The sequence below is a fragment of the Chelonia mydas genome, chromosome 1 (assembly GCF_015237465.2).
Source record: "Chelonia mydas isolate rCheMyd1 chromosome 1, rCheMyd1.pri.v2, whole genome shotgun sequence".
NCBI lineage: Eukaryota > Metazoa > Chordata > Testudines > Cheloniidae > Chelonia > Chelonia mydas.
The window spans coordinates 206,397,741-206,423,750 of NC_057849.1; the positions used below are offsets into that span (position 1 = coordinate 206,397,741).

A 26,010-nucleotide genomic window follows, 5' to 3' on the forward strand; every position below is an offset into this window, starting at 1 on the left:
CATGGAAGCCAAACATTAAGCCACTTCAGAGCAGGGGGTTGCAGTTATAGAATGAGCTCCTAGATAGCAGACTGATCTAGTTTAATCCTCTTCAGAGGACCTGGCCAGACTCTCAACAATGAAACATTTCTACCAGAATCAGTGTTTTTATGAAAACACCACCACACATGTACATCCACACCCCAAGCAAAGCTTCCTCCAACCAGGAAAGGGAAAGAGTAGAGACTTCATGGAGACCACTAGGAACCTCATCAGGCAGAGGTAATTTACATAATAAACACTTTGATACTATAGCAATGAGCACTATAGAAACCCCACTAGAGCAAGGAACAGAACCCAGGAGTCCTCAATGAATGAGCCACTTGGAAAGTTCCAGCTTGAAAAGTTTGGCCATGTTTTCACTATATGTGATTTTTACACAGGGAAAAGTTACATTTTTTCCTTCTCTTCCACAGCTCAAATAGAAGATAAGTTTTTGCTTAACATTTCAAAATAAATAAATAAATAAATCTACCTTTGGGCTGAGAGTAAGCATGGAAGATGGCAGCAAAGAGACTGCAAAGGGGGCAGAGCTACTACCTGATCACCGGCGAACCTCACCTCCGTTTCCCTCTCCCCTTGCACAAGTGCTCGAGGAAGAGCTGTTCGGGACATGGGGGAGGAGGCAGGTTCCACACCCATAGAAATCTGCCCATTGTAGGGTTCAGTCTGGTTACTGGTACCTGGTTATGAACTCATTTTCCTTTGTTCCAAACACTGGCCCACGAGGGAAAAGCCCAAACTTTGCAGAGGTTTTTGCAGAGTCATTCTACCTGCTTAGAGGCATTTTTCAGACTTACTAGCAAATGGGGCTATAATTAAAGTCCCAGTGTACCTTTAATTCTAGTGTTCACTGCCAAGTGCATCCTTTATAAATACATGTTCAGCAACTTAACTAGCAACCCAGAATGCATGATGCTTGAGTCACATAGAGTTGTGGTCGATGCCCAAAATAAATGGTGGAGCTGCAAGTAGCAAACTCCGCAAGACCTCCTGCAGGTTGATCATATTTTCAAAGTGAAAAACTAGGACACTGATCAAAGGGCTGGCTTCATATCAAGTTTTTGTACCAATTTAACATATCAGTATAATTAAAGTGATACAAGCCCCAGCTTGGACATAGTTCTACAGCAAAAGGTGCTTGTACTGAAATAGCTGTGTAACACAAATTGAGTTATATCAGTACAAAAACTATCCACAGAAGCCCAAAGGACAGGTTTTGTTAAGGGATTAAAGAAGGTTAGTAAGGAATTGTGGAAAAGAGCCCTCCTCCCACCACCACCACTTCCCTCTCCCACTCCAAATGCAGAACTGGGACACTGCTGTAAAGGGCAGGGTGGGAGAAAATATTTAGCCTTATGACCTCTTCAGCTCTCCCAAACTCTCCCTACTTACCACTATTCACCCTCCCATTCACCCGTCAACCCAACCCACTCAGCTCAGAAACACACCAGGCTTCCTAAACAACATTCAATGTTCACCTTTTCAGAAACACTGCACTCTACCCTCCCTCAGACTGAGTCCCTCTCCTCTTCCTACTTATCCTCTCCACAGCTCAGAACCAGTCCCCTCTCCCACCACTCCCTCATAAACATAAAAGACATACCCCTCCCGAGCTCAGAAAACGCATCTCTGGGCTCATAACTCTCCTCCCTGCCCTTATCTGTCACCCACCACCAGTCTCAGAAACACTCCAACCCCTAGCTCAGAAATCCCTCAACCTTTTGCTGGGGTGGAAGAGTAGGTGCAGAGCCATCAGGGAGCATGTGACCTGAAATTACCTCACAGAAGTCTATTCCTTGCTCACTGCCTCCTTCCTCTGCTGTCTGGGGTCTATGTACTGCAGAGGCAAAAGTCCCACCCCAGTGACAAGCAGGTGTACTACAGCTCCTAGCTGCAGCAAGTGGTACTACACCCTGCAGTACCGCCGACACACTGCAGAGCGGTGACATTATTGGTGAGGTTTAAACTGATTAGACTCTCGTTAACCAGCTGCTCCAGAAGCATTGCTGTCAAATGTCAACTTTCAATCTCAACTTCCTGACACTGCAGCAATCCTTAAAATCAGACTGATCTGCATTTTTTAATTTGCCTGATTTGTTAAAAGAGAAAAGATGAAATCAACTCTTTCTGCAGCTGAAAGTATCTGCACACTGGGACTTCCCAGGGAGAAAGCACAAACCTCCGCTTCCCCCACCCCGCACAGTGAAACAGCCATGGTTGAGTCCCACTCCCCACCTGTACGTCTTGCCATCCTTGTGCTGGTCCTCATCATCCTCGTTTGACAGCACAAAGGGATCGCTCATCTCTGGCAGCCCCGACTCCTGCAGTCGCTTCTTCTTCCGGCCCCGGGGAGGTTTAGGGGCAACTCCCCCACCCCCACCTTCAGAGAGAGAGGTTATCACCTTCTTCGACAGGTCAGGCACCACCTGGAGGGCAGCCTGGGAGCCAGGGGGTAGCGCAGAGACAATCATTGGGGCTGAGATGGGGAAGGTTTGGGCAGAGGAGGCTGTGGTCACCAGGGAACCCGAGTGGGAGGTGATCACCAGGCCAGGACCTGCAGGGAAAGAAAGGGGAAAGAGATCAGATATCAGCCCCTCCAGATATCAGGGGCAGGGTCCATTCACGTTTCAGATCCCCCACCCCAATGAAGTGGGGCCTCAAAATCCATTTTTAACCCTGATCCACACGGAACAGTAGCAATCCTCCCTATTCCATCCCACTGTCCGATATTGGAAGTCAAATGCTCAGCAACACCTGGAGAGGAGAAACACCAAAGTACACTGGGTACAATGAAGAGAGGTATGTCCAGAACCCCGCATGCCATCTACTGTCCAAGACCTGAATCAACCTACAGCCCCAAAAGGAAAACATCCAGAACCCTACGCACTTCATTCCCTCCAGATGCTGAGATTACCATTCTATTCTTCCACAACCCCATGGTACCCCCTACCTGCTGTCATGAGCCCGGCAGACTGCACTGGGACCACGGTGATGTTCTGGGTCACGGGGGCTTGGCTGTGTGGGGTCAGCTGCTCCGACTTGGTGTCTGAATCCATGGAGATGCCGGTGGGTAGGGCCACAGAGGTGGGTACCGTCAGCAGGGTGGGGTAGTGGGGGGGAGCCAGGCTGCAGCCCTTTTCTGGGGGCAATAGCTGCTCCTTCATCTTGTTAATGAACATGGTATTCTCGATCTACATGTGTGTGAAAGAGTTCTTTTAGAATACCCCAGAACTGACACCTCCCAGCAGTAGGCACTGTAGGAATCGGGTCAGGAGCACTCTGGTCCCAACAGGGAGCAGAACCAAACAGACCATAGTGGAAGACAGAGGCTCTTACCTGTCCCGAGACTGTGGGCGCTGCTGGCCAGAAGTACGGGGAGGAGTTGAAATGAGATTCTTCCATCCTAGCTGGGCAGAGGGGGGAAGACAAGGAAAGGGAAAGAGAAACACATGCACAAGGAAAACATTAAAAACCCAGAGAGACTGTGATAAGGAACTGGCTCAGCCTAATACAGTAACCCCTGTGGGATCTCCCTTTTTATACTAAGCAACGCGGCCCCTCTTCTGATCTTTCTGCCAAGACCGTCTCCACCAGCAAGGAAAAGAGGCTGCTGCTCACTACTCACCCAGGACTCGGGTCCTCTCAATTACCTCCTGACTGAAGCTTCAAACTTACAGTTCCCTCACCCCAAAGATGACTAATTTCCCCTGTGGGGAAGGGGTGGGTGGGTTTTGCTTCTGCAGCCATGACCCTCACAGGTGGAAACAAATTCTCACAATATTGCATATTGTGAATTCCAAATATTGTGAATTCCAGATCCTGCCTGCACCCGCCCCCCCATCCTAACATAATGTCAGGCACTAACTACCCCACATCCACAGATAGCAGAAGAATGTTAGCATAGTGTTACATAGGGGGAAAGAGAGAGAGGGAAACAGACTAGCTCAAGATAACATAGTGAGCCAACAGATGATCAAGAGATAAAATCCAGGACTCCCATTTCCTGTTTCCTACTGCTCTAACCCACTGGACCCCACTCCCATGGGAAAGCCTAAAAAAGAACCTCAGGATCCTGAGTCCAAGCAGACTCCACTACCCTCCCTTGGGAAGAGAACCCAGGCGTCCTGATTTCCACATTCCCCTCCTTCCGAAAGGGGTGAAGGAGTGACTCACTATGCCACCCCCTTTTAGTACCACCCTTCAGCCATGTTTTGGGCACACAATCATATACCACCAACACCACCCCTCAAGTCACTGCTGCCCAACCCCAGCTCTCAAGCCAACCTGAGGCTATGTCTACACTGCAGAGACTATAGCATCCTAGCTACCTCAGCACAGCTATGCCAGCATAACCCCGTAGTGTAGATGCAGCTTACATTAACAGAAAGGGGTTTTCCATTGGTGTAGGAAAACAACCTCTCCTAACAATGGTAGCTACGTCAACAGAAACATTCTTCCACTGCCAGAACTGCATCTTCACTGAGGGTTAGGTCAGCTTAGCTATGTCTGTCAGGGGTATTGATTTTTCACACCCTTGACCAATGTAGCTATACTGCCTTGGGAAACTATAGAAATGCTTTTGGTCTCTGGCCTGGTCTACACTTAAACCAGTGTAGACCAGGCCAGAGACCAAATGGCAGCCCTCTCCAGACTGGAGGAGCTTCACCTCTATGAGCACAGCAATTGGAAGAGACAAAATCCACTCCCTGAGATAATATGCTCAGCTAGCATTAAATGACTATTTAAAAACTAAGGACATTCATATACAAAAACTGTAGCGTGAAGGCTTAGACTATTCACTCAAATATATGTTGAAAGTGATAATTAAATTCCATTCAATAAAAACTACGTTTGGATAACATTAAGTTTGAAAAGTGAGGTGCTCATAGTTAGAAAGTGCCTAGGGTAAGGTTATTTGTGCAGCCTCAACTTGCTACATTTCTACATCAGTTATGAAATACAGTGAGCTGTAGCTCACAAAAGCTCATGCTCAAATAAATTGGTTAGTCTCTAAGGTGCCACAAGTACTCCTAGTCTTTAATTACATGACCATATATTATTTTTCTTTAGGCCCCATCTCATTCAATAGACAGGTTGCTGAGCAGTGTGCAATGAATGATGTAGAGATAAGACATTTTTTAAAAGTGTAATAAAACCAAAATGAAGATGAACACTGTACACACTACAATTCCTATATATCAGCCAAAAATCAAAGAATTTTAAATAAACCCAATTACTTGTAATTTTTTTAAATGAATTACTTCCTTTCTGTTTAGTGAACCCACCCTTGCCTCATTCACTACCTACTGTCCAACTAGTATACTTAAAGGCCAAATTTTGTTCTTAGCTACTCCAATATAAATTCACTGTTAATTAATAGACTTTGATTGACAATAGTGTAAATCCAAAGTAATTCAATCAATCATAACCTGGTCCAGAACACGAGGGAGCTACAGAAGCCATCTCATCTTCATTTCTTTAACACAACTCAGCCCATGCACTGGCTGAAGCAGGGGCCTGTGTACATTAGAGTCTAATTATATGACAGAACATAATCATAATGCAAGTATATGAGGGGGCAATTAATGCATTTTTGTGACTTCTGAGTGCTTCCTATGGCATTTCTATAGTTTCCCAAGGCATTTTAAAAAACCCCACAAGATTTAAGTACCTTCACTATTTGCCCAGACAGAATCTTAAAACCAAAATGAAATTGGGTTCGTACAACACAATATTGAGGTTTTTCTGCACTATGCAAACAAAGCTGACGGTGGTGCTAGATTTCCAGCATTTCACATGTAAAGTTTTAGGTGTAGAAGACAAGGGCTCAGAACATTAAGTAAAATCCTGATTTTGACACACACACACACAAACATAACATACAGCCTTCTTCCATTTAGAAAATTGGAAGATAGTTAAAAGAAATTCAGTTTTCAAACTCAAATTGAAACCAGTGTTGATGGAATCAATAACTTCCTACCCCCACCTAGTCCATTATTAGTCATTATATAGTCACAATTTTATTTATAAAGGCTAAAGTATATTTTCCACTGTACTGGTTCTCAAAAATGGCTAACCCCCAAAACCCTTCACATATGGGGAGAGATTAGGTTTGGAAAAATCCAGTTTAAAAGATGAAAGCTTGACAAAGTTGTCACAACAGATGATTTCATGCAATTTCAGTGGCATGCCAAACCTTCAAAGTGAGGACATTTAAAGATAAAGTTCCTCCAACAGACTTCTCTCCTCCTACCCATAGCTAGCCACCCACTGTAGTCTAATAACCCTTTTGGAAATATGAATCCCTATTCAACATCCCACCCCCTTAACACAGCTTACACTTACTTTACCAGAACATGTAACCTTTCCAATTGCTCTATCACTATCACATACGCGATGGAGCTTCAACCCTGTACCACAGCATGTTCCCACTGAAGTGCCTTCATCATCTCAGCTTCCACAAACAGGCCACAGATGGGACCTTCTTCCCATTCACCAGTCTAGTATCAGACAGATGTCAACGTACCCTCCTGATATAAACCAGAAACAATACCTTCCATGTACAGGCCAAATTTACATGCACCGAACAAACAATTAAACAAGAGAATTCAATTACTGCTTATCATGAGGGACAAGGTATCACCACTATGGCTCTCACTGATTCACATATTTCAAAGGCCAGGCTTACATTTCACGGAGTTGCCACATTGAATCACTGGCGCATACATGAAAAGTGTAGCAAGGACTTAGACTGGAGAAGTGGTGCGTAAAAGGGGATATAATTAAGGCTAAAGATGCAAGAATAGAGAAAGTAGGCTTTAAATGCAATTTTCCTTACTTTCACTCAGTTAATTTATTTATTGTGATGTTCCATTTTCAACTTTATAATAAATAATAAATAATAATAATAATAATAATAATAAAAAACCCTGAGGATGACACTTGAGACTGGTAACCATTATATCTGTACAAGATCTGATTTCATTGTGGGGAAGTTTTAGGCCCAAGTGATGCTGGAAACAATTCATGCTGAAGAACACACATTGAACACAGGGTATTTGATGAGATGCAAAAGCATTGTCACAGAGCTCTGAGAAAGAAGAATTAAGGAACTCTGTGTAACAATCTGAAAAGCCACATTTGGTTCCATGCCATCAATAACCTAACTATACTGGAGAAAAAACACCTGGATTCCCCTTCCCCAACCAGCCCTACTTGTACACTAGAGGTCCCTCCCCCATACCTTGAAGCTAGACAGGACCTGATGCCCTAGAGATGAAGCACCCTATAGCTTATTCCCCAACCCTTTGAACAAGTCAGTCCCTGTACAGGAACTAATTCCCAGAAGAAGAAAGGCCCAAGATCCCAGAGCTGGGCGCCAGGGCCACCCTACAGAACTGGGGCAGGGAGGGGACAGCAAGTACTGAGTCATGCCCGCAGCTGGCCGGATTTTCCTGGAAGTTTCTTACCACTCTCCCTCCTCTTGCATTTCTCCTCCTTCCAGGGCTGTTTCTGCGAACAAACTACCAGCGTTACTAGACGCGCTGGCGAAACCAGGGCTCGGGGGCCTGCATGTCGGGGCTGGGGGGAGCAGAGAGACGCGCCCCGCAGCCAGCGCGGGGGCCCGGCCACAGGGAAACGGGGACCCCCCCGCGCGCACACATCCCACAGGGGGCCGGGGGCAGCCCCGCCCACGCGGGGAGTGTCCGCCCCAGGGGGAGCCCCCAGCCCGCTCCCCGCACACACGGAAGGCGCCGAGCCCGAGGGAGGGGCCAACCCTGTCCGGAATCTCAATCCCCGCGCGTCGGAGCCCAGAGACTGGCGGCACTCTGCACCGACACCCAATCAAGCCTCCCCGCTTCCGCTTCCGGGTCATTCTACCCCGGAAGTACCATTGCCCCGGGTCTCTCTTAGTCTCGCCCACCACCGATTACCGGACACCACCCCCCAGCTACGACCCCGACCCCGGCTCCAGCAGCGGCATCAACCTCCTCACCGGAAAGGGGTGCGGAAAATCACTTCCGGTTCAGGAGGCGGGGCATGTTTGGGCACGTCCGGGGGGGTCTAGGAAGGACGGAACTGACGTCATAAACAGGCACGGTTGCAGTGCAGGCGGAAATGAATGAATGGATTTACAAACCGGAAGTGCTAATCGTGGGCAGCGCCCGCACCGCACGGGACCGGCAGTAGCGGCAACCGCGGAAGGGCGGGAATCACCTATTGCAAATCAGAACGAACCGCAACCTTTGGGGAGGAGCTGGGATTTTCCTGCCGGAAGTAGTGAACGAGGTCGGCGAAGGGGGGACTCCAGGCCGGAAGTAAGGGCTGAAGTAACGTTTTTTGACAGCGGATGATGCTCCCCTTTCAGAAGCGGAAATAAGTCGAGTTCCTAGTCCTTTGCGTCATTTCCGCTCTGGGCGGCTGTCTCTGCGGCGGATTCCGGAGGCTCATGAATAGTGGTGTTGGTTGATTGACAGCGTTTCCCGCTGCCCTGCCCCAGGGCGTGGTCCCGCTACCTCCCGGCCCGCGAGAGCGGCCCCATGCGGAGCCCGGCGGGGCGGGGAGCAGCGTGGGCTGGGCTGGGCTGTGTGTCCCGCCGGAGGGAAGGGCCCTGGGGGAGGCTGCGAGCCAAGTAGCTGGTGCAGACGTGCCCCCAGTCTCGGCCCTGCAGCTTCTGTAGGGCCTGCGGGGACTCCTCCAGTGGCTTGGCTGAGGGTCTGGCACTTCTGGCGCGACAACCCCACCCCCACCACACACTCCCCCGAGGTGGGCCCAGGCGCTGTGTACAGGCCAGAGGGCTGGACTGAGGGTTGGGGACCATCCTCACTCCCCTCGCCTCTTCGCTGCCTGCACAGGTCCTCTTCTGTTGGTTGTCTGGGCACGCAGGGAGTTTGGGGCCCGAGGGCTTTCTGTGCTGCACAGGCAAGACTCTGTATGGAGCCAGTGTGGGGGCTATGGCAGATATTGCAATCCCAGGCCAAATCCCTGCAGACCACTGTGACCTTGCACTCCATAATGTTTTATGGAAATATGCTTATGGGTGTAAATATGATATAACTGGAATATGCATTATGCAAAAGGTCTTTTGTAAGATATCATTACAAAGGTTATAATCTACTGAGTGCGTTCATCCTATTTGTATGTATCATTCTTGTATCTGAAAATAGAAATATAAAGTATAACTGAGGTCCTCTTGTAATTATGCAAAGTGTGGGCCATTAATGGTGGGTTAGAATCTTGATGGCTCCCACTGACTAGAACAATTGGTTGTAAATGGCTCTGTTTACCTGCAAGCCTTCCTGTGTTCCTGTGAGCCAGCCCAGGAAGAATGATGGAATCCATCTTAGACCTGGTGCTTTTCTATTTAGAAGGAGGGGTGGGAATCCAGAGAGACAAAAGATTCCTGCCTTGTGCCAAAGCTATAAAAGTGGGTGGAAGAGAACAAAGAGGATCCTAGTCCTGAAAAAGACCCTGCTTTTCACCTAAGATGCCTGCTGGAACTAGCAAGGACTGGGCCGGGGAAAGGATTGGGCCCAGACTAGGAAGGAGTCTAGTCTATGAAAGAAGCTCATTGGAACATCTCTGAGGGTGAGATTTACCTGTAAACAGTCTTTTCATGTATTAGGCTTCGACTGGCGTGTTTTGTTTTATTTTGCTTGGTAACTTACTTTGTTCTGTCTATTATTACTTGAAATCACTTAAATCCTACTTTTTGTATTTAATAAAATCACTTTTGTTTATTAATTAACCCAGAGTAAGTGATAAGTACCTAGGCGAGCAAACAGCTGTGCATATCTCTCTGTCAGTGTTATAGAGAATGGAGAGTTTATGAGTTTACCCTGTATAAGCTTTATACAGAGTAAAACTGCTTTATTTGGGGTTTGGATCCCATTGGGAGCTGAGTGCTGGAGGTAAGTGACCTGCTGAGCAGTTTTTGGTTAAAGTCTGCAGCTTTGGGACCAGACCTGGGTCTGTGTTGCAGCAGGCTAGTGACTCTGGCTCAACAAGTCAGGGCTCTGGAGTCCTAAGCTGACAGTAAAAACAGGCTCAGAGGTCATTTCAGCATGTCTGGTGACGGTCCCAAGGGGGGTCTCTGTGGCCAAACCTGTCATAACCACTGTATTATGTTCATGGAAGTTCTCTGTATGATTGTGTTCTACTCCATAGGGACAGCTCCTCCAGGAACTAAAAACGGGGGGGTAAAAATATGAGTGGCCAAACGGTGGCTCATGGAGCCACCCCTGCCCCATTCTCTGCCTACCAGACTGTTGTGGGGAGCTTGGGGCTCCTGCTCTGAGGCAGAGTGGTATGGCTAGGGGCTTGGAGACGGCTGGTGTCTGCTGAAAGGGGGGGGGCACAATTTAAAGGTTTAGGCCCCCTCCCCCAACAGCTTGAGTCATGCCCCCTCCCCTCCCTTCCCTCCCCCCCAGGCGCACACACCCTTCCTGCAGCTCCCAGCTGTTAGCTCTGTGTGGAGAGTCAGCAGCAAAAGCAGTGGTTCTCCCAGCTATTTGATGCTGCCTCTACCCATAGCCACAGCTCCTAGCTTGCTGGCTCCAGCAGCTGCAGTGCAGGAAGGGGGTCCGGTGGCACCATGTGACTGAATGGGACCAGCAAATGTGGTAAATATTGGGGTGGGGGGGCACATGACCCATGTGTCCCCCTCGCGCATGGCCTCTGGCTTCTGCCCAGCAGGGTGTAGGGGCGTCTCGGAGCTTATCTCTATGTGATGACCTGCCAGGGCTCGGCGCTTCAGCAGGAGTGGGGCTGAAGCCCTGAGCCCAAGCAGGCACCTGCTGAAGCACCGAGACCCCCACCCCACTGGACAGAAGCCCCAAGACACACACACCCTGCACAGCAAAAGCCCCTAATCCCACCAGCCCTTCGCGAGGCTGAAGTCTCAGACCCTAGCAGGCGCCTCCCAGCAGGGCTGAAGCCCCAAGACCCTGGCAGGCACCCCCTGGCTCTCTAACTTCTGAAGACTGTCATATGCAGCACAGAGGGTCAGTAAGTTTGGCCACCCCGGTATAAAAAGATGAGCTTGAACTGACATAAGGCTTTCTTTTGATTCAGCAAACAGGCAGGACTTCAAGGGCTCCAACACTTGTGGAAGGGCTGGAAGAACTTTGGATTGCTAGAGCCCTATCAGACTGCTGGTGAGTAACCTCTGGTAAGCTCTTAGTATGCATTTATTGATTTTTATGTTTTCTCTGCCATGCTTTTACCTTTAAGAATAAATGTATCTTCCTTTGTGAGGTCTGGTTGGTAACTGGTAAACGTCGTGGCACTTGAAGAAGGGCTAACCACAGGTGCTATACTCCAGTCAGACTTGCTGGGGAAATCAGTGAGGTGCAGAGGGTTTATCGTCCTCCACTGGATTCTTTCCAATTTTTCCACATCCTTCTTGAAGTATGGGGCCCCAAACTGGACACAGTATTCCAGATGAGGCCTCACCAATGCCGAATAGAGGGGAATGATCACATCCCTCGATCTGCTGGCAATGCTCCTACTTATACAGCCCAAAATTCTGTTAGCCTTTTTGGCAACAAGGACACATTGTTGACTCCTATCCAGCTTCTCGTCCACTGTAACCCCTAGGTCCTTTTCTGCAGAACTGCTGCCTAGCCCCTCGGTCCCTAGTCTGTAGCATTGCATGGATTCTTCCGTCCTAAGTGCAGGACTCTGCACTTGTCCTTGTTGAACCTCACCAGATTTCTTTTGGCCCCATCCTCTAATTTGTCTAGGTCCCTCTGTATCCTATCTCTACTCTCCAGTGTATCTACCGCTCCTCCCAGTTTAGTGTCATCTGCAAACTTGCTGAGAGTGCAATCCACACCATCCTCCAGATCATTAATGAAGATATTGAACAAAACCGACCCCAGGACCGACCCTTGGGGCACTCCGCTTGATACCAGCTGCCAACTAGACATGGAGCCATTGATCACGATCCATTAAGCCTGATGATCTAGCCAGCTTTCTATCCACCTTATAGTCCAGGGATCGGCAACCTTTGGCATACGGCCAGCCAGGGTAAGCCCACGGTGGGCTGGTCTGGTTTGTTTACCTGCTGCGTCCACACATTCGGCCGATCGCATCTCTTACTGGCTGCGGTTCGCTGTTCCAGGCCAATGGGGGCTGCGGGAAGCGGCGGCCAGCACATCCCTCGGTCCGTGCTGTTTCCCGCAGCCCCCATTGGCCTGGAGCAGTGAACCGCAGCCAGTGGGAGCTACAATCGGCCCAACTTGTGGATGCTGCAGGTAAACAAACCGTCCTGGCCCGCCAGGGGGCTTACCCTGGTGGGCTGCATGCCCAAGGTTGCCGATCCCTGTTATACTCCATTCATCCAGCCCATACTTCTTTAACTTGCTGGCAAGAGTACTGTGAGAGACCGTAACAAAAGCTTTGCTAAAGTCAAGGAATAACACTGTGACATTGCACCCCATAATGCTTTATGGCAGGGGTCTCAAACACGTGGCCCGCGGGGTTATTTTCTGTGGCCCGCCAGCTCCCTGCGGCCCCCCCAGCGTATACCTAGAACAGCTCCGGCCCAGCCTGGTGCACATCGGGGGCAGGGCAGGCTCCCCACCTGCTTGCCCTGCCCCTGTCTCGCTCCGGGAAGCTGCCGGGACCTGGGGGAGGGAGAGCACAGGGGTCTGTGTGTTGCCCTGGCCGCGCCTCCAGGTACCTCCCCCAAAGCTCCCATTGGCCACTGTTCCCCGCTCCCAGCCAATGGGAGCTGCGGGGGCGGTACCTGGAGGCACAGCCAGGGCAACACACAGACCCCTGTAGCGCCCCCCCCCCCCCCCCCCCAGGTTCTGGCCGCTTCCCAGATCGTGCTGGTGCGTGCCAGGACGGAGCCCGCACCCCTCCTGCAGCTGAACTCCCTGCCGCACCCAGCACCCCTCTTGCACCCCAACCCCCTGCCCTGAGCCCCCTGCTGCACCCTGCACCCCTCCTGCACCCTGAGCCTCCTGCTGCATCCTGCACCCCCTGGGGGCAGGGAGGGGGAAGAGTTGGGGTGGGGATTTTGGGGAAGGGGTTGGAAGAGGTGGGGCAGGGGCAGGGCCTCAGGGAAGGGGTGGAGTGGGGTCGGGGCCGAGGCAGCCGGGGAGATCACTGATGCGGCCCTCGGGCCAATGTACTAGTCCTCAGGTGGCCGTCGTGGTCATTTGAGTTTGAGACCCCTGTTTTATGGCAATATGCTTATGAATGTGTATATGACATAACCAGAATATGTTTTATGCTACACATGCCATGTAACATATCTCTCTATCAGTGTTATAGAGGGTGAACAATTTCTTTATACAATAAGCTTTATACAGGGTAAAACAGAATTATTTGGGGTTTGGACCTCATTGGGAGTTGGGCATCTGAGTGTTAAAGACAGGAACACTTCTTAAGCTGCTTTCAGTTAAGCTTGCAGTTTGTGGGATGTGGTTCAGAACTGGGTCAGTGTTTGTGGTGGGCAAGCATGTCTGGCACAACCAGGCAGGGCTCTGGAGTCCCAAGTTGGCAGGGAAAGCAGGGGCAGAAGTAGTCTTGGCACATCAGTTGGCAGCCCTAAGGGGGTTTCTGTGATCCAACCCATCACAAACGTCCACTGCGTTCCTCTCATCCACAGAGCCAGTTATCTTGTCATAGAAGGCAATTAGATTAGTCAGGCATGACTTGACCTTGGTGAATGCATGCTGACTGTTCCTGATCACTTTCCTCTCCTCTAAGTGCTTCAGAATTGATTCCTTGAGGACCTGCTCCATGATTTTTCCAGGGACTGAGGTGAGACTGACTGGCCTGTAGTTCCCCGGATCCTCCTCCTTCCCTTTTTTAAAGATGGGCACTACATTAGCCTTTTTCCAGTCGTCTGGGACTTCCCCCGATTGCCATGAGTTTTCAGAGATAATGGCCCATGGCTCTGCAATCACATCTGTCAACTCCTTTAGCACCCTCTGATGCAGCGCATCTGGCCCCATGGACTTTTGCTTGTCCAGCTTTTCTAAGTAGTCCTCAACCACTTCTTTCTCCACAGAGGGCTGGTCACCTCCTCCCCATACTGTGCTGCCCAGTGCAGTAGTCTGGGAGCTGACCTTGTTCATGAAGACAGAGGCAAAAAAAGCATTGAGTACATTAGCTTTTTTCACATCCTCTGTCACTAGGTTGCCTCCCTCATTCAGTAAGGGGCCCACACTTTCCCTGACCTTCCTGTTGTTAACATACCTGTAGAAACTCTTCTTGTTACTCTTAACATCTCTTGCTAGTTGCAACTCCAATTGCGATTTGGCCTTTCTGATTTCACTCCTGCGTGCCTGAGCAATTTTTTTATATTCCTCCCTGGTCATATGTCCAAGCTTCCACTTCCACTGTCTCTCTCCTAGCAGACCAGTGGGTTTATGTTTGCAGTCCCTCTGCACCTCACTGATTTCCCCAGCAAGTCTGACTGGAGTATAGTACCTTTGGTTAGCCCTTCTTCAGGCTAATGTCGAATAGAGGGGAATGATCACGTCCCCCGATCTGCTGGCAATGCCCCTATTTATACAGCCCACTTATACACTTGTAGAGCAAGGGAAAGAGACAGTACAGGTAGGAGTTTCAAGGAGGGTCAACAAAGCCCTGGAAACAATGGTCAAGAGCTGGCTCAGAAAAGATGTGTCATACTCTGGAGTAATAAAGGGAAACTTATTCTAATGTTTCTTTTGTTTCCTCTCCCCCTGGGGAGAGCATGAGAGAGAATGAATCAAACGTGACAGATGTTAGTCACGTCCCTTAGTGCACTACTGGAAGGTGCTCAGGAGTGATGAGAGCGGTATAAAAACTGGTATAGAATAAACCAGAATTAGCTATTTTCCTCCCCAATCCTTTAGTCAGCATTTAAAAAAACGAATTTGTCTGGCACAAAGCATTTTCATAGGGAAATCCAGCTGCTCAGCTTGTGACAGCCCGCCCCCTGCAACTGACTTTCAATTTCGTCCCTTCCTTGGCAGGGGAGGGGAGAGTCCCCAGTCTGGTATAGCAGGGGCGGGGGATGTGTGTCTGGCCTGAAGCACAGTAAGGAGGGTAGGCAGGAGTACCTGGCTCAAGCCCCTCTGCACAGAGATAAGATTTGTGCCCCCTAAGATCCTAACTCAGTTGGTGGGCCCTGGCACAGAGGGAGAAATGTCACCTTCAGGGTTGAACTGTCAAATATAGAAATAAATTACAGGATTCATGAATATTCATGAGGCAATTCAAACAACCCAAATTAACAAGGACATTAATTACCAAACTGATTAGGCTGTCAATTCCCTTTATTTAAATACATCAACAATTCCCTGCTCATGATGTATCCTACTGAAGACTGCAGAAGTAATCTCACCCTTTCCCTGCAGGAGGCACCCTAGGGAGTACAGTGAGATCCCGACTGCTTGGGTTGTAAGAGAGCGAGAAATGGAGTTGCTGCTCAAGTGTTGTCTGTGCATTGTACCCATTGGTATTTTTTTTCCTACATCAAGAGCTCCTTCTCAATACTGTCCCGCAATAAGGTTGCTGAGCACTCAGTTAAGATGTCTAAGAACTGGGAACTGCAGATTGTTTACTCTGCAGAAGAGACAAACGAGGGGGGATTTGATAGCTGCTTTCAACTACCTGAAAGGGGGTTCCAAAGAGGATGGATCTAGACTGTTCTCAGTGGTAGCAGATGACAGAACAAGGAGTAATGGTCTCAAGTTGCAGTGGGGGCGGTTTAGGTTGGATATTAGGAAAAACTTTTTCACTAGGAGGTGGTGAAGCACTGGAATTGGGTTACCTAGGGAGGTGATGGAATCTCCTTCCTTAGAGGTTTTTAAGGTCAGGCTTGATAAAGCCCTGGCTGGGATGATTTAGTCGGGGATTGGTCCTGCTTTGAGCAGGGGGTTAGACTAGATGACCTCCTGAGGTCCCTTCCAACCCTGATATTCTATGATTCTATACATGATAGAAGTTTGTTGTTTTTCTCTGTCGTACAGGTGTAATGCATCCCACATCTACATGCCTAAGCCCACAGTCTTATGTGGCAGCAAAAACACCACAGTGGCCCAACACTGTAGCATTTAATTTCAGAAGGGGGAACTACATAAATGAAATCTCTGCAAGCTGTGTGGAAACTTTTTAAAGACACCATAATAGAGGCTCAACTTAAATATATACCCCAAATTAAAAAACATAGTAAAAGAGAACCAAAAAAGAGCCACCGTGGCTAAACAACAAAGTAAAAGAAGCAGTGAGAGGCAAAAAGGTATCTTTTAAAAAGTGAAAGTTAAATCCTAGTGAGGAAAATAGAAAGGAGCATAAACGCTGGTAAATGAAGTGTAAAAATACAATTAGGAAGGCCAAAAAATAATTTGAGGAACGGTTAGCCAAAGACTCAAAAGTAATAGCAATTTTCAGAAGTAGGAAGCCTGCTAAACAACCAGTGGAGCCACTGGATGATCGAGGCTAAATGTATTCTTTGCATCTGTCGTCACGGCTGAGGATGTTAGGGAGATTCCCAAACCTGAGCCATTCTTTTTAGGTCTGAGGAACTGTCCCAGACTGAGGTATCATTAGAGGAGGTTTTGGGACAAACTGATAAATTATACAGCAATAAATCACCAGGACCAGATGGTATTCACCCAAGAGTTCTGAAGGTTCTCAAATGTGAAAATGCAGAACTACTAACTGTAGTCTGTAACCTATCATTTAAATCAGCTTCTGTACCAGATGACTGGAGGATAGCTAATATGACACCAATTTTTAAAAAGGGCTCCAGAGGTGATCCCAGCAATTACAGTCCTGTAAGCCTGACTTCAGTACCAGGCAAACTGGTTGAAGCTATAATAAAGAACAATATTGTCAGACATATAGCTGGACATAATTTGTTGAGGAAGAGTCAACATGGTTCTAGTAAAGGGAAATCATGCCTCACCAATCTACTGGAATTCTTTGAGGGGGTCAACAAGCATGTGGACCAAGGGGATCCAGTGGATGTAGTGTACTTAGATTTTCAAAAAGACTTTGACAAGGTCCCTCACCAAAGGCTCTTACACGAAGTAAGCTGCCACAGGATAAGAGGGAAGGTGCTCTCAAGGTCTGATAACTGGTTAAAAGATAGGAAACAAAGGGTAGGTATAAATGGTCAGTTTTCAGAATGGAGAGAGGTAAATAGTGGTGTCCTCCAGAAGTCTTTTCTGGGACCAGTCCTATTCAACATATTCATAAATGATCTGGAAAAAGGGGTAAACAGTGAGGTGGCAAAATTTGCAGATGATACAAAATTACTAAATATAGTTAAGACCCAGGCACACTGCAAAGAGCTACAAAAGGATCTCTCAAAACTGGGTGACTGGGCAACAAAATGGCACATGAAATTTAATGTTGATAAATGCAAAATATTGCACATTGGAAAGCATAATCCCAACTATACATATAAAATGACGGGGTCTAAATTGGCTGTTACCATTCAAGAAAGAGATCTTGGAGTCATTATGGATAGTTCTCTGAAAACATCCACTTACGTGCAGCGGCAGTCAAAAAAGCGAACAGAATGCTGAGAATAATTAAGAAAGGGATAGATAATAGAACAGAAAACATCATGGTGCCTCTCTATAAATCCATGTTTCAGAGTAGCAGCCATGTTAGTCTGTATCCGCAAAAAGAAAAGGACTTGTGGCACCTTAGAGACTAACACATTTATTTGAGCATAAGCTTTCATGAGCTACAGCTCACTTCATCGGATGTATTCAGTGGAAAATACAGTGGGGAGATTTATATACACAGAGAATATGAAACAATGGGTGTTACCATACACACTGTAACAAGAGTGATCAGGTAAAGTGAGGTAATACCAGCAGGAGAGCGGGAGGGGAAAAACCTTTTGTAGTGATAATTAAGGTGGGCCATTTCCAGCAGTTGACAAGAACGTCTGAGGAACATGGTACGCCCACATCTTGAATACTGTGTGCAGATGTTGTTGCCCCATCTCAAAAAAGATATATTGGAATTGGAAAAGGATCAGAAAAGGGCAACAAAAATTATTAGGGGTATGGAACGGCTTCCATGTGAGGAGAGATTAATAAACTGGGACTTTTCAGCTTGGAAAAGAGATTGCTAAGGGGAGATATGATTGAGGTCTATAAAATCATGACTGGTGTGGAGTATATAGATAAGGAAGTGTTGTTTACTACTTCTCATAACACAAGAACTAGGGGTCAGCAAATGAAATTAACAGGCAGCAGGTTTAAAACAAATAAAAGGAAGTATTTCTTCACACAGTGCACAGTCACCCTGTGGAACTCCTTGCCAGAGGATGTTGTGAAGGCCAAGACCATAACAGGGTTCAAAAAAGAACTAGATAAATTCATGGAAGATAGGTCTATCAATGACTATTGGGCAGGAATGGTGTCCCTAGCCTCTGTTTGCCAGAAGCTGGGAATGAGCAACAGGGGGTGGATCACTTGAGGATTAACTGTTCTGTTCATTCCCTCTGGGGCACCTGGCACTGGCCACTGTCAGAAGACAGGATACTGGGCTAGATGGACCTTTGGGCTGACCCAGTAGGGCCATTCTTATGTTCTTATGCTTATGGCTGTCAGTTGTGCTATGTGGTTTTTACTGGTTAAAAATCTGAATCTATGTTGTAACACTTCAATCATTTGAGTGTCAGTGTGGATGGAGATAACTGTCATGTTAGCACATTCTACAGTACTCAGCAGTGAGCGTTCAGGGGTCCTGTCTGATTTCTTTTCTGCATTCAACTGCACAAGCATTGGCTAGAAGCTACCTGTATAAATAGCCTGGTGAGCCCAAGTTGCAAGCTGTGACCATTTTCTTCTGATGATTGATCTTTGATCCAGTCTCAGATCTATACAATTCTTTGACAGTCATAAGCAATGTTCCCTCTAATTTTTTCCATCTATGTGCGGAATAAATTTTGTTATGTGCACCGAGGTATGTGCGGATGTGCGCCACCAGTAGAAACAAAAAACCTAGATATATATTTTTTAAAAGTTACTATAGGGATAATTACTCCAACCAGGACAGGTTAGGCATTTGAGAACTCACTAATCAAAGAATTAAATTTAAGTGTAAGAGAGAAATAAAAATTATGAAATGCATAGACCAGTCAAAACACTAAAATAATACACTTTGAAAGAATAAAATTACAGAGAAAATATGTGCATTGTAGGAAGTACCAAGAAGTAACAACAAAGAACAATAACACAAGTATGTGTTGGGAGGTGAGTGTGAAAGACTGTGTGTGTGTGTGTGTGAGAGAGAGAGAGAGAGAGAGAGACACACACGCAGACAGACAGACAGAGAGACACATTGTGTGTGCTGGGGAAGTCTCTGAGAGACAGTGTGCTGTCTCTTTAAGGTAAAGGCACCCACTGGCCCAGCGTTCAGACCTCAGACCCTGTCCTGCTCAGAGTCCTCCTGAGCCAGGCTGTCCCATCTCCCCTGCTGACGTTCAGGAGCAGGGGGGTACGGGGGGGGGACACGCTGACATCAGTGCACTCCCCCTCCCCCCCAGCTCTGCACAGCCAGCAGGAGTGTCCCAGGAGCAGCAGGGGTTCCAAGGCAGAGGGCAGGAGCAAGGTGAAGTAGCGCAGGGAGGGGCACCTGAATACACACTGCTGACTGGATGTGAGTGGCTCTGTGAATCAACTGCACAACACTTCAGTCAGTCCTGGGCAGCTGCCCCAGTGCACAGCTTAGAGGGAACACAAGTCATAAGAGCACATTGGCTGCCAGCTAGCCCCTGACATTAAAGCCTTCTTTGCCATATAAACTGAGGTGGTAGCACTACACAGCTTAATTGATGCAGTCTAAATTAGCTGTTACCACTCAAGAAAGAGATCTTGGAGTCATTGTGGATCTCAAAAAAGATATACTGGAACTGGAAAAGGTACAGGAAAGGGCAACAAAAATGATTAGGAGTATGGAACGGCTCCATATGAGGAGAGATTAAAAAGACTGGCACTGTTCAATTTAGAAAAGAGATGACTAAGGGGGGAATATGATAGAGGTCTATAAAATCATGAATGATGTGGAGAAAGTGAATAAGGAAGTTTTATTTAACCCTTAATATAACACAAAAACCAGGGGTCACCCAATGGAATTCATAGAAAGTTTAAAACAAACATAAGGAAGTACATCACACAACACACAATCAGCCTATGGAACTCCTTGCCAGGGGACGTTGTGCAGGCCAGAAGTATAACTGGGTTCAAAACAGAATTAGAAAAGTTCACAAAGGACAGGTCCATCAATGGCTATTAGTCCCATTCTTTAGGCATCCCTAAGCCTCTGACTTCTAGAAGCTGGGACTAGACGACAGGGGATAGTTCACTTGATAAATTGCCCTGTTCTGTTCATTTCCTCTGAAATATCTGGCATGGGCCACTGTCGGAAGCAAGGATACTGGGCTACATTGACCATTGGTGTGACCCAGTGTGGCCATTCTTATGTTCAGGTGGAAGGCATTGCCTGGTATCTGTCAAAGATAACATAGCAAGAGATGAAAGACTTACAGGTTTAGGGCTTTGCTGAAAAAATGCTAATCCCAGGTGCTTTTGTTTTGCTTGTAACCTTTAAACTGAACCTCAAGAGAGCTATTCTTGGTGCTTAATCCTTGTAATGGTTTTTTTTTTAAATTTAGCCAAAAGCCTAAGTTCCAAATGTATTTTATTTCTTTTTTGTTTTTAATAAAATTTACCTTTTTTTAAGAACAGGATTGGATTTTTGTGTCCTAAAAGGTTTGTACATATGTTGTTTAATTAGCTGGTGACAACAGCTAATTTCCTTGGTTTTCTTTCTCAGCTCTTCCCCGGAGGGGGGTGAAAGGGCTTGAGGGTACCCCATCGGAAGGAATTCCCAAGTGCGCCTTCCTGGGTTCCAAAAGGGGTTTTTCTGAACTTGGGTGGTGGCAGCATCTACCCATCCAAGGTCAGAGAGAAACTGTGACCTTGGGAGTTTAATATAAGCCTGGAGTGACCAGTATTAATTTTTAGAATCCTTGTGGGCCCCCACCTTCTGCATTCGAAGTGTCAGAGTGAGGAATCAGCCTTGACAACTTCCCATCTATCCAGCTAGATATGCTGTTGGAGAGCGACAAAGCATCTGGTATTGTGAAGGTGAAGAAGGAAGGCAGTGGTGGCCTTTGAGAGCTGGGAGAGGTGTGGCTAAAATTGCCAGATTCCTTCATAGGGCCTGAGATGGCTGTAGGCTCACCACTGGAGGTGGTGAGTGAGCTACTTTAGGAGTTGGAGACATCCACATGCAACAGACCATCAGAACCCACTAAGTCCCTTCATGTTATGCAAATGCGTCTCTGGGATTGGATATGGCTGGGTTGGGGAAGAAACTTCCAGGTTCTTATAGATGCTGCTGTATGTGTTTGTACAGGAGCAGATACCGCTTCACTTTAAGGCAAAAATGTCTAGCTCTCCACATGCTCTGCCATGTTACCGTCCTCCCTTTGGCATTCTTCCTCCTGACTACACAGCACAAGTAACAGGTCCCCAGCCCAGCAGTTTCCCCCACAATTCCCTTTTCTCTCCCACCCCCCGCCCTCCCCCAGTGCATAGACTACCAGTACCAGTATGAACGCTGTCTAGCTTGTGCTATGTGGTTGGATCCAAGCTGGCAAATGAGGGGGAGAATAAAAAGGCACACGTTCTGCAGAATAGGAAGGTTTAAAGACAGGAGCATTTCACTGCAAGAAAACAAAGCCAACAGCAAACAAAAGGTGCTGCAGCAGGTAAACTGGCATTGGAGGGGGGAGAGAGAGATAAGACCAAGCAAGGTTATCTCTGCAAGGCCCCAGAACGAGGCTGGTGACATGCACCACAAACACACACACACTGGGTGCCAGACTCTGTGGCCTCACCCTATTGTGTGGACTTGAAGGATGGAACTTCTGAGCACAGCCTCCCAGAGACTCAGCTGGCAACAAACAAAGGAGCAGCCACAACAGTCGCTGTCTGACACTGATGACATCATGAGGCAGTTTTTACAGCTTTGACTCTGGATGCATTGCCAGCAGATCGAGGGAAGTGATTATTTCCCTCTATTCGGCACTGGTGAGGCCACATCTAGAGTATTGCGTCCAGTTTTGGCCCCCTTCTACAGAAAGGATGTGGACAAATTGGAGAGAGTCCAGTGGAGGGCAACAAAAATGATTAGGGGGCGGGGGCACATGATTTAGGAGGAGAGGCTGAGAGAACTGGGGTTGTTTAGTCTGGAGAAGAGAAGAGTGAGGGGGGATTTGATAGCAGCCTTCAACTACCTGAAGGGGGGTTCCAAAGAGGATGAAGCTAGGTTGTTCTCAGTGGTGGCAGACGACAGAACAAGAAGCAATGGTCTCAAGTTGCAGTGGGGGAGGTCTAGATTGGATATTAGGAAAAACTATTTCACTAGGAGGGTGGTGAAGCACAGGAATGGGTTACCTAGGGAGGTGGTGGAATCTCCATCTTTAGAGGTTTTTCTAGGCCCAGCTTGACAAAGCCCTGACTAGGATGATTTAGCTTTGAGCAGGGGATTGGACTAGTTGACCTCTTGAGGTCTCTTCCAACCCTAATCTTCTATGATTCTATAGTTCTCCACTGTGGTGACTGGCTTCGACTTCCACACCCTGCCTCACTGTCTCTTCCTCAGCCACCCCTCTCCTCTAAGGTCGCCTCCTTTTTCTCTCCCGTTGTCTTTCTGCTTAGCTAATTCCCTCCCCCTAAAAAATCAAAATCATGGTGCTAACACAAACCATCACATCGTTCACTCTGACTGCATGTTGTATTCCTAGACACACTGTCCTATCTACAACACTTAGATTGTGAGCTCTTCAGGGCAGATGCTCTGTAACTCTGTAACAGTGCCCAGCACGATGGGGCTCTGTTCTTGATTGGCCTCTAGGTTCTGTCTTAATGCAAACAAAGATTTAGCTATCTAGCCAAGCATGTCAATGCATTGTGTCTGCTGGGCCATGAGTTGGCTAGTGGTACTTTTTTCAGAGTAACAGCCATGTTAGTCTGTATTCGCAAAAAGAAAAGGAGTACTTGTGGCACCTTAGAGACTAACCAATTTATTTGAGCATAAGCTTTCGTGAGCTACAGCTCACTTCATCGGATGCATATGTGGAAACTGCAGAAGACGGATGCATACTGTGGAAACTGCAGAAGACATTAATGTCTTCTGCAGTTTCCACAGTATGCATCTGATGAAGTGAGCTGTAGCTCATGAAAGCTTATGCTCAAATAAATTTGTTAGTCTCTAAGGTGCCACAAGTCCTCCTGTTCTTTTAGTGGTACTTGTATTGCAGGCTGAGATGAAGAAATTTGCTTAAACTGCACGTCAACATAGTAGCAAGCTGTTTAGCGAAGCAAGCTGTTCATTCTTGCCCTAATATTTAATCTACTTTTATGAGACAATATTAGAAAGTGTCCTAAAGCCAGTATTCTATTCTAACTATCACATTTCTCAGCAAAGATTATTTTTCTCGCCATCCTATGTAGCTGATTTAGCTTTTCCAATCATTTGATTACTTCCTTTGGTAGTGTATAGCAGATACCTGTGCAGCATATCTTTTCTGTCTTTCTTCCCAGTGTGTGGAAACAGCTCATATTCTTTCCTTTCTGGTATCATCAACTGGTTTATATTTAGATTTATTGCTCTGCTTGCATTGTCCTTCACGTGCTAACCTTCTTGAACCTCTAAATGTCTTTCTCTAGAATACCTGCTTCTCAGCTGAAGAGAAGCAAAGAACTGGGTTACCATGATAGCAGAGGATGACTAGCTGCGGTGCTCATGATTCAGATTGCAACCTGTAACACTGATATGCTTTTTATATATTGAAATTTGTAGGCCAAGGAATGTGTCATGGGTTGCTATGGACATTGACTTAAATTTTATATTTGCATTAGCAGGGCTTTCTGCTTCATTTCCTGCTGGAGAAGGAGGGAGAAAATAATATCTTTTATTGGACACACTTCTATTGGTGAGAGAGACAAGCTCAAAAGCTTGTCCAATAAAATATATTACCTCCCCCACTGTGTCTCTCTAATATGCTGGGATCAACATGGCTACCATATAAGAATGGTCCTACTGGGTCAGACCAAAGTTCCATCTAGCCCAGTATCCTGTCTTCCGACAGTGGCCAGTGCCAGGTGCCCCATAGGGAATGAACAGAACAGGTAATCATCAAGTGATCCATCCCCGTCGTCCATTCCCAGCTTCCGGCAAACAAGAGGCTATGGACACCATCCCTGCCCATCCTGCCTAATAGCTGTTGAAGGACCTATCCTCCATGAATTTATCTAGTTTTTTTTTGAACCCTGTTATAGTCTTGGCCTTCACAACATCCTCTGGCAAGGAATTCCACAGGTTGACTGTGCGTTGTGTGAAGAAATACTTCCTTCTATTTCTTTTAAACCTACTGCCTAATAATTTCATTTGGTGAGCCCTAGTTCTTGTGTTACGAGAAGTAGTAAACAACACTTCTTTATCTACTTTCTCTACACCAGTGATGATTTTATAGACCTCAATCATATCTCCCCTTAGCCATCTCTTTTCCAAACTGAAAAGTCCCAGTCTTATTAATCTCTCCTCATATGGAAGCCGTTCCATACCCCTAATCATTTTTGTTGCCCTTTTCTGAACCTTTTTCAATTCCAATATATCTTTTTTGAGAGGAGGCGACAACATCTGCACACAGTATTCAAGACTAGGCATACCATGGATTTATAGAGAGGCACCATGATGTTTTCTGTTCTATTATCTATCCCTTTCTTAATTATTCTCAGCATTCTGTTCACCTTTTTGACTGCTGCTGCACATTAAGTGGATGTTTACAGAGAACTATCCACAATGACTCCAAGATCTCTTTCTTGAGTGGTAACAGCTAATTTAGACCCCATCATTTTATATATATAGTTGGGATTATGCTTTCCAATCTGCATTACTTTGCATTTATCAACATTAAATTTCATCTGCCATTTTGTTACCCAGTCACCCAGTTTTGAGAGATCCTTTTGTAGTACTTTGCAGTCTGCCTGGGTCTTAACTATTGTGACAGGGTCAGGCCAGAGGGCTACAGGAGAGTGTTCCTATTGGGATCCGGGAAGTGGGCGGGCAAAGCCCGCACACTGCTAAAGGATCCCCCCCCCAGCCTAAGAGGGGGATCCACAGGACCTGGAAACCAAATGAGTACGGGGGACAACTAATGAAATAACAGGGACAGGAGTGTGGTCAAAGGGTCAAATGAAGAGAACCAGACGGGGACACTGAGCAGAGAACCCCGGACAGCGCCCACTGCTCCTCAAAGGCGTCAAGGGAGTCAGTGGAAGCCGCCCAGAGGAACTCTGCCCAGACACATGAACGGACAGAGGATCAGAAATAGGCCCCACAGTCACAGGAGACTCCATTGGCCAACCTCCTCACCCTGGTTTTATAGATGGCCATTTTAGCCAGGGCCAGGAGGAGGTTGACCAGGATGTCCCGTGACTTTGTGGGACCATGGATAGAGAGTGCATAAATAAGAAGGTGAGGGGAAAAGTGCAACCAAAACCTTAACAGAATGTCTAAGAGGAGCCATGTAAAGGTTCCTTCCCCACTCTGAACTGTAGGGTACAGGTGTGGGGACCTGCATGAAAGACCCCCAAAGCTTATTCTTACCAGCTTAGGTTAAAACTTTCCCAAGGTACAAACTTTGCCTTCTCCTTGAACCCTATGCTGCCACCACCAAGCGTTTTAAACAAAGAACAGGGAAAGAGCCCACTTGGAGACATCTTCCCACAAAATATCCCCCCAAGCCCTACAACCCCTTTCCTGGGGAAGGCTTGATAAGAATCCTCACCAATTTGTACAGGTGAACACAGATCCAAACCCTTGGATCTTAAGAACAATGAAAAATCAATCAGGTTCTTAAAAGAAGAATTTTAATTAAAGAAAAGGTAAAAAAAATCACCTCTGTAAAATCAGGATGGTAAA

General features: G+C 47.0%; 1 protein-coding gene and 1 long non-coding RNA gene across 12 annotated transcripts in view; one reads left to right on the plus strand and one right to left on the minus strand.

The window, feature by feature from the left end:
- The window catches only part of ZNF384 (zinc finger protein 384), a 32,282-nt gene extending 24,235 nt beyond the window's left edge, over positions 1–8,047 (minus strand). The window contains exons 1-5 of one of the 10 annotated variants that reach the window (XM_043538958.1): positions 7,935–8,047; positions 7,512–7,554; positions 3,379–3,449; positions 2,993–3,233; positions 2,278–2,596 (exon numbers count right to left, since the gene is read on the minus strand). In XM_043538958.1, coding sequence (XP_043394893.1) covers positions 2,278–2,596; positions 2,993–3,233; positions 3,379–3,449; positions 7,512–7,554; positions 7,935–7,937 — 677 coding nt within the window. In that variant the 5' untranslated portion in view covers positions 7,938–8,047. Of the gene's footprint in view, positions 1–2,277; positions 2,597–2,992; positions 3,234–3,378; positions 3,450–6,387; positions 6,573–7,511 lie in introns of all 10 variants that reach the window. The other 9 variants (XM_043538930.1, XM_043538818.1, XM_043538834.1 and 6 more) reach the window with 9 other exon arrangements.
- Positions 8,048–8,087: 40 nt separating this feature from the next.
- The window catches only part of LOC114019843, a 43,989-nt gene continuing 26,066 nt past the window's right edge, over positions 8,088–26,010 (plus strand). The window contains exons 1-2 of one of the 2 annotated variants that reach the window (XR_006288524.1): positions 8,088–9,630; positions 11,116–11,212. This is a non-coding gene — a long non-coding RNA (uncharacterized LOC114019843). The remainder of the gene's footprint in view (positions 9,631–11,115; positions 11,213–26,010) is intronic. The other variant, XR_006288519.1, reaches the window with a different exon arrangement.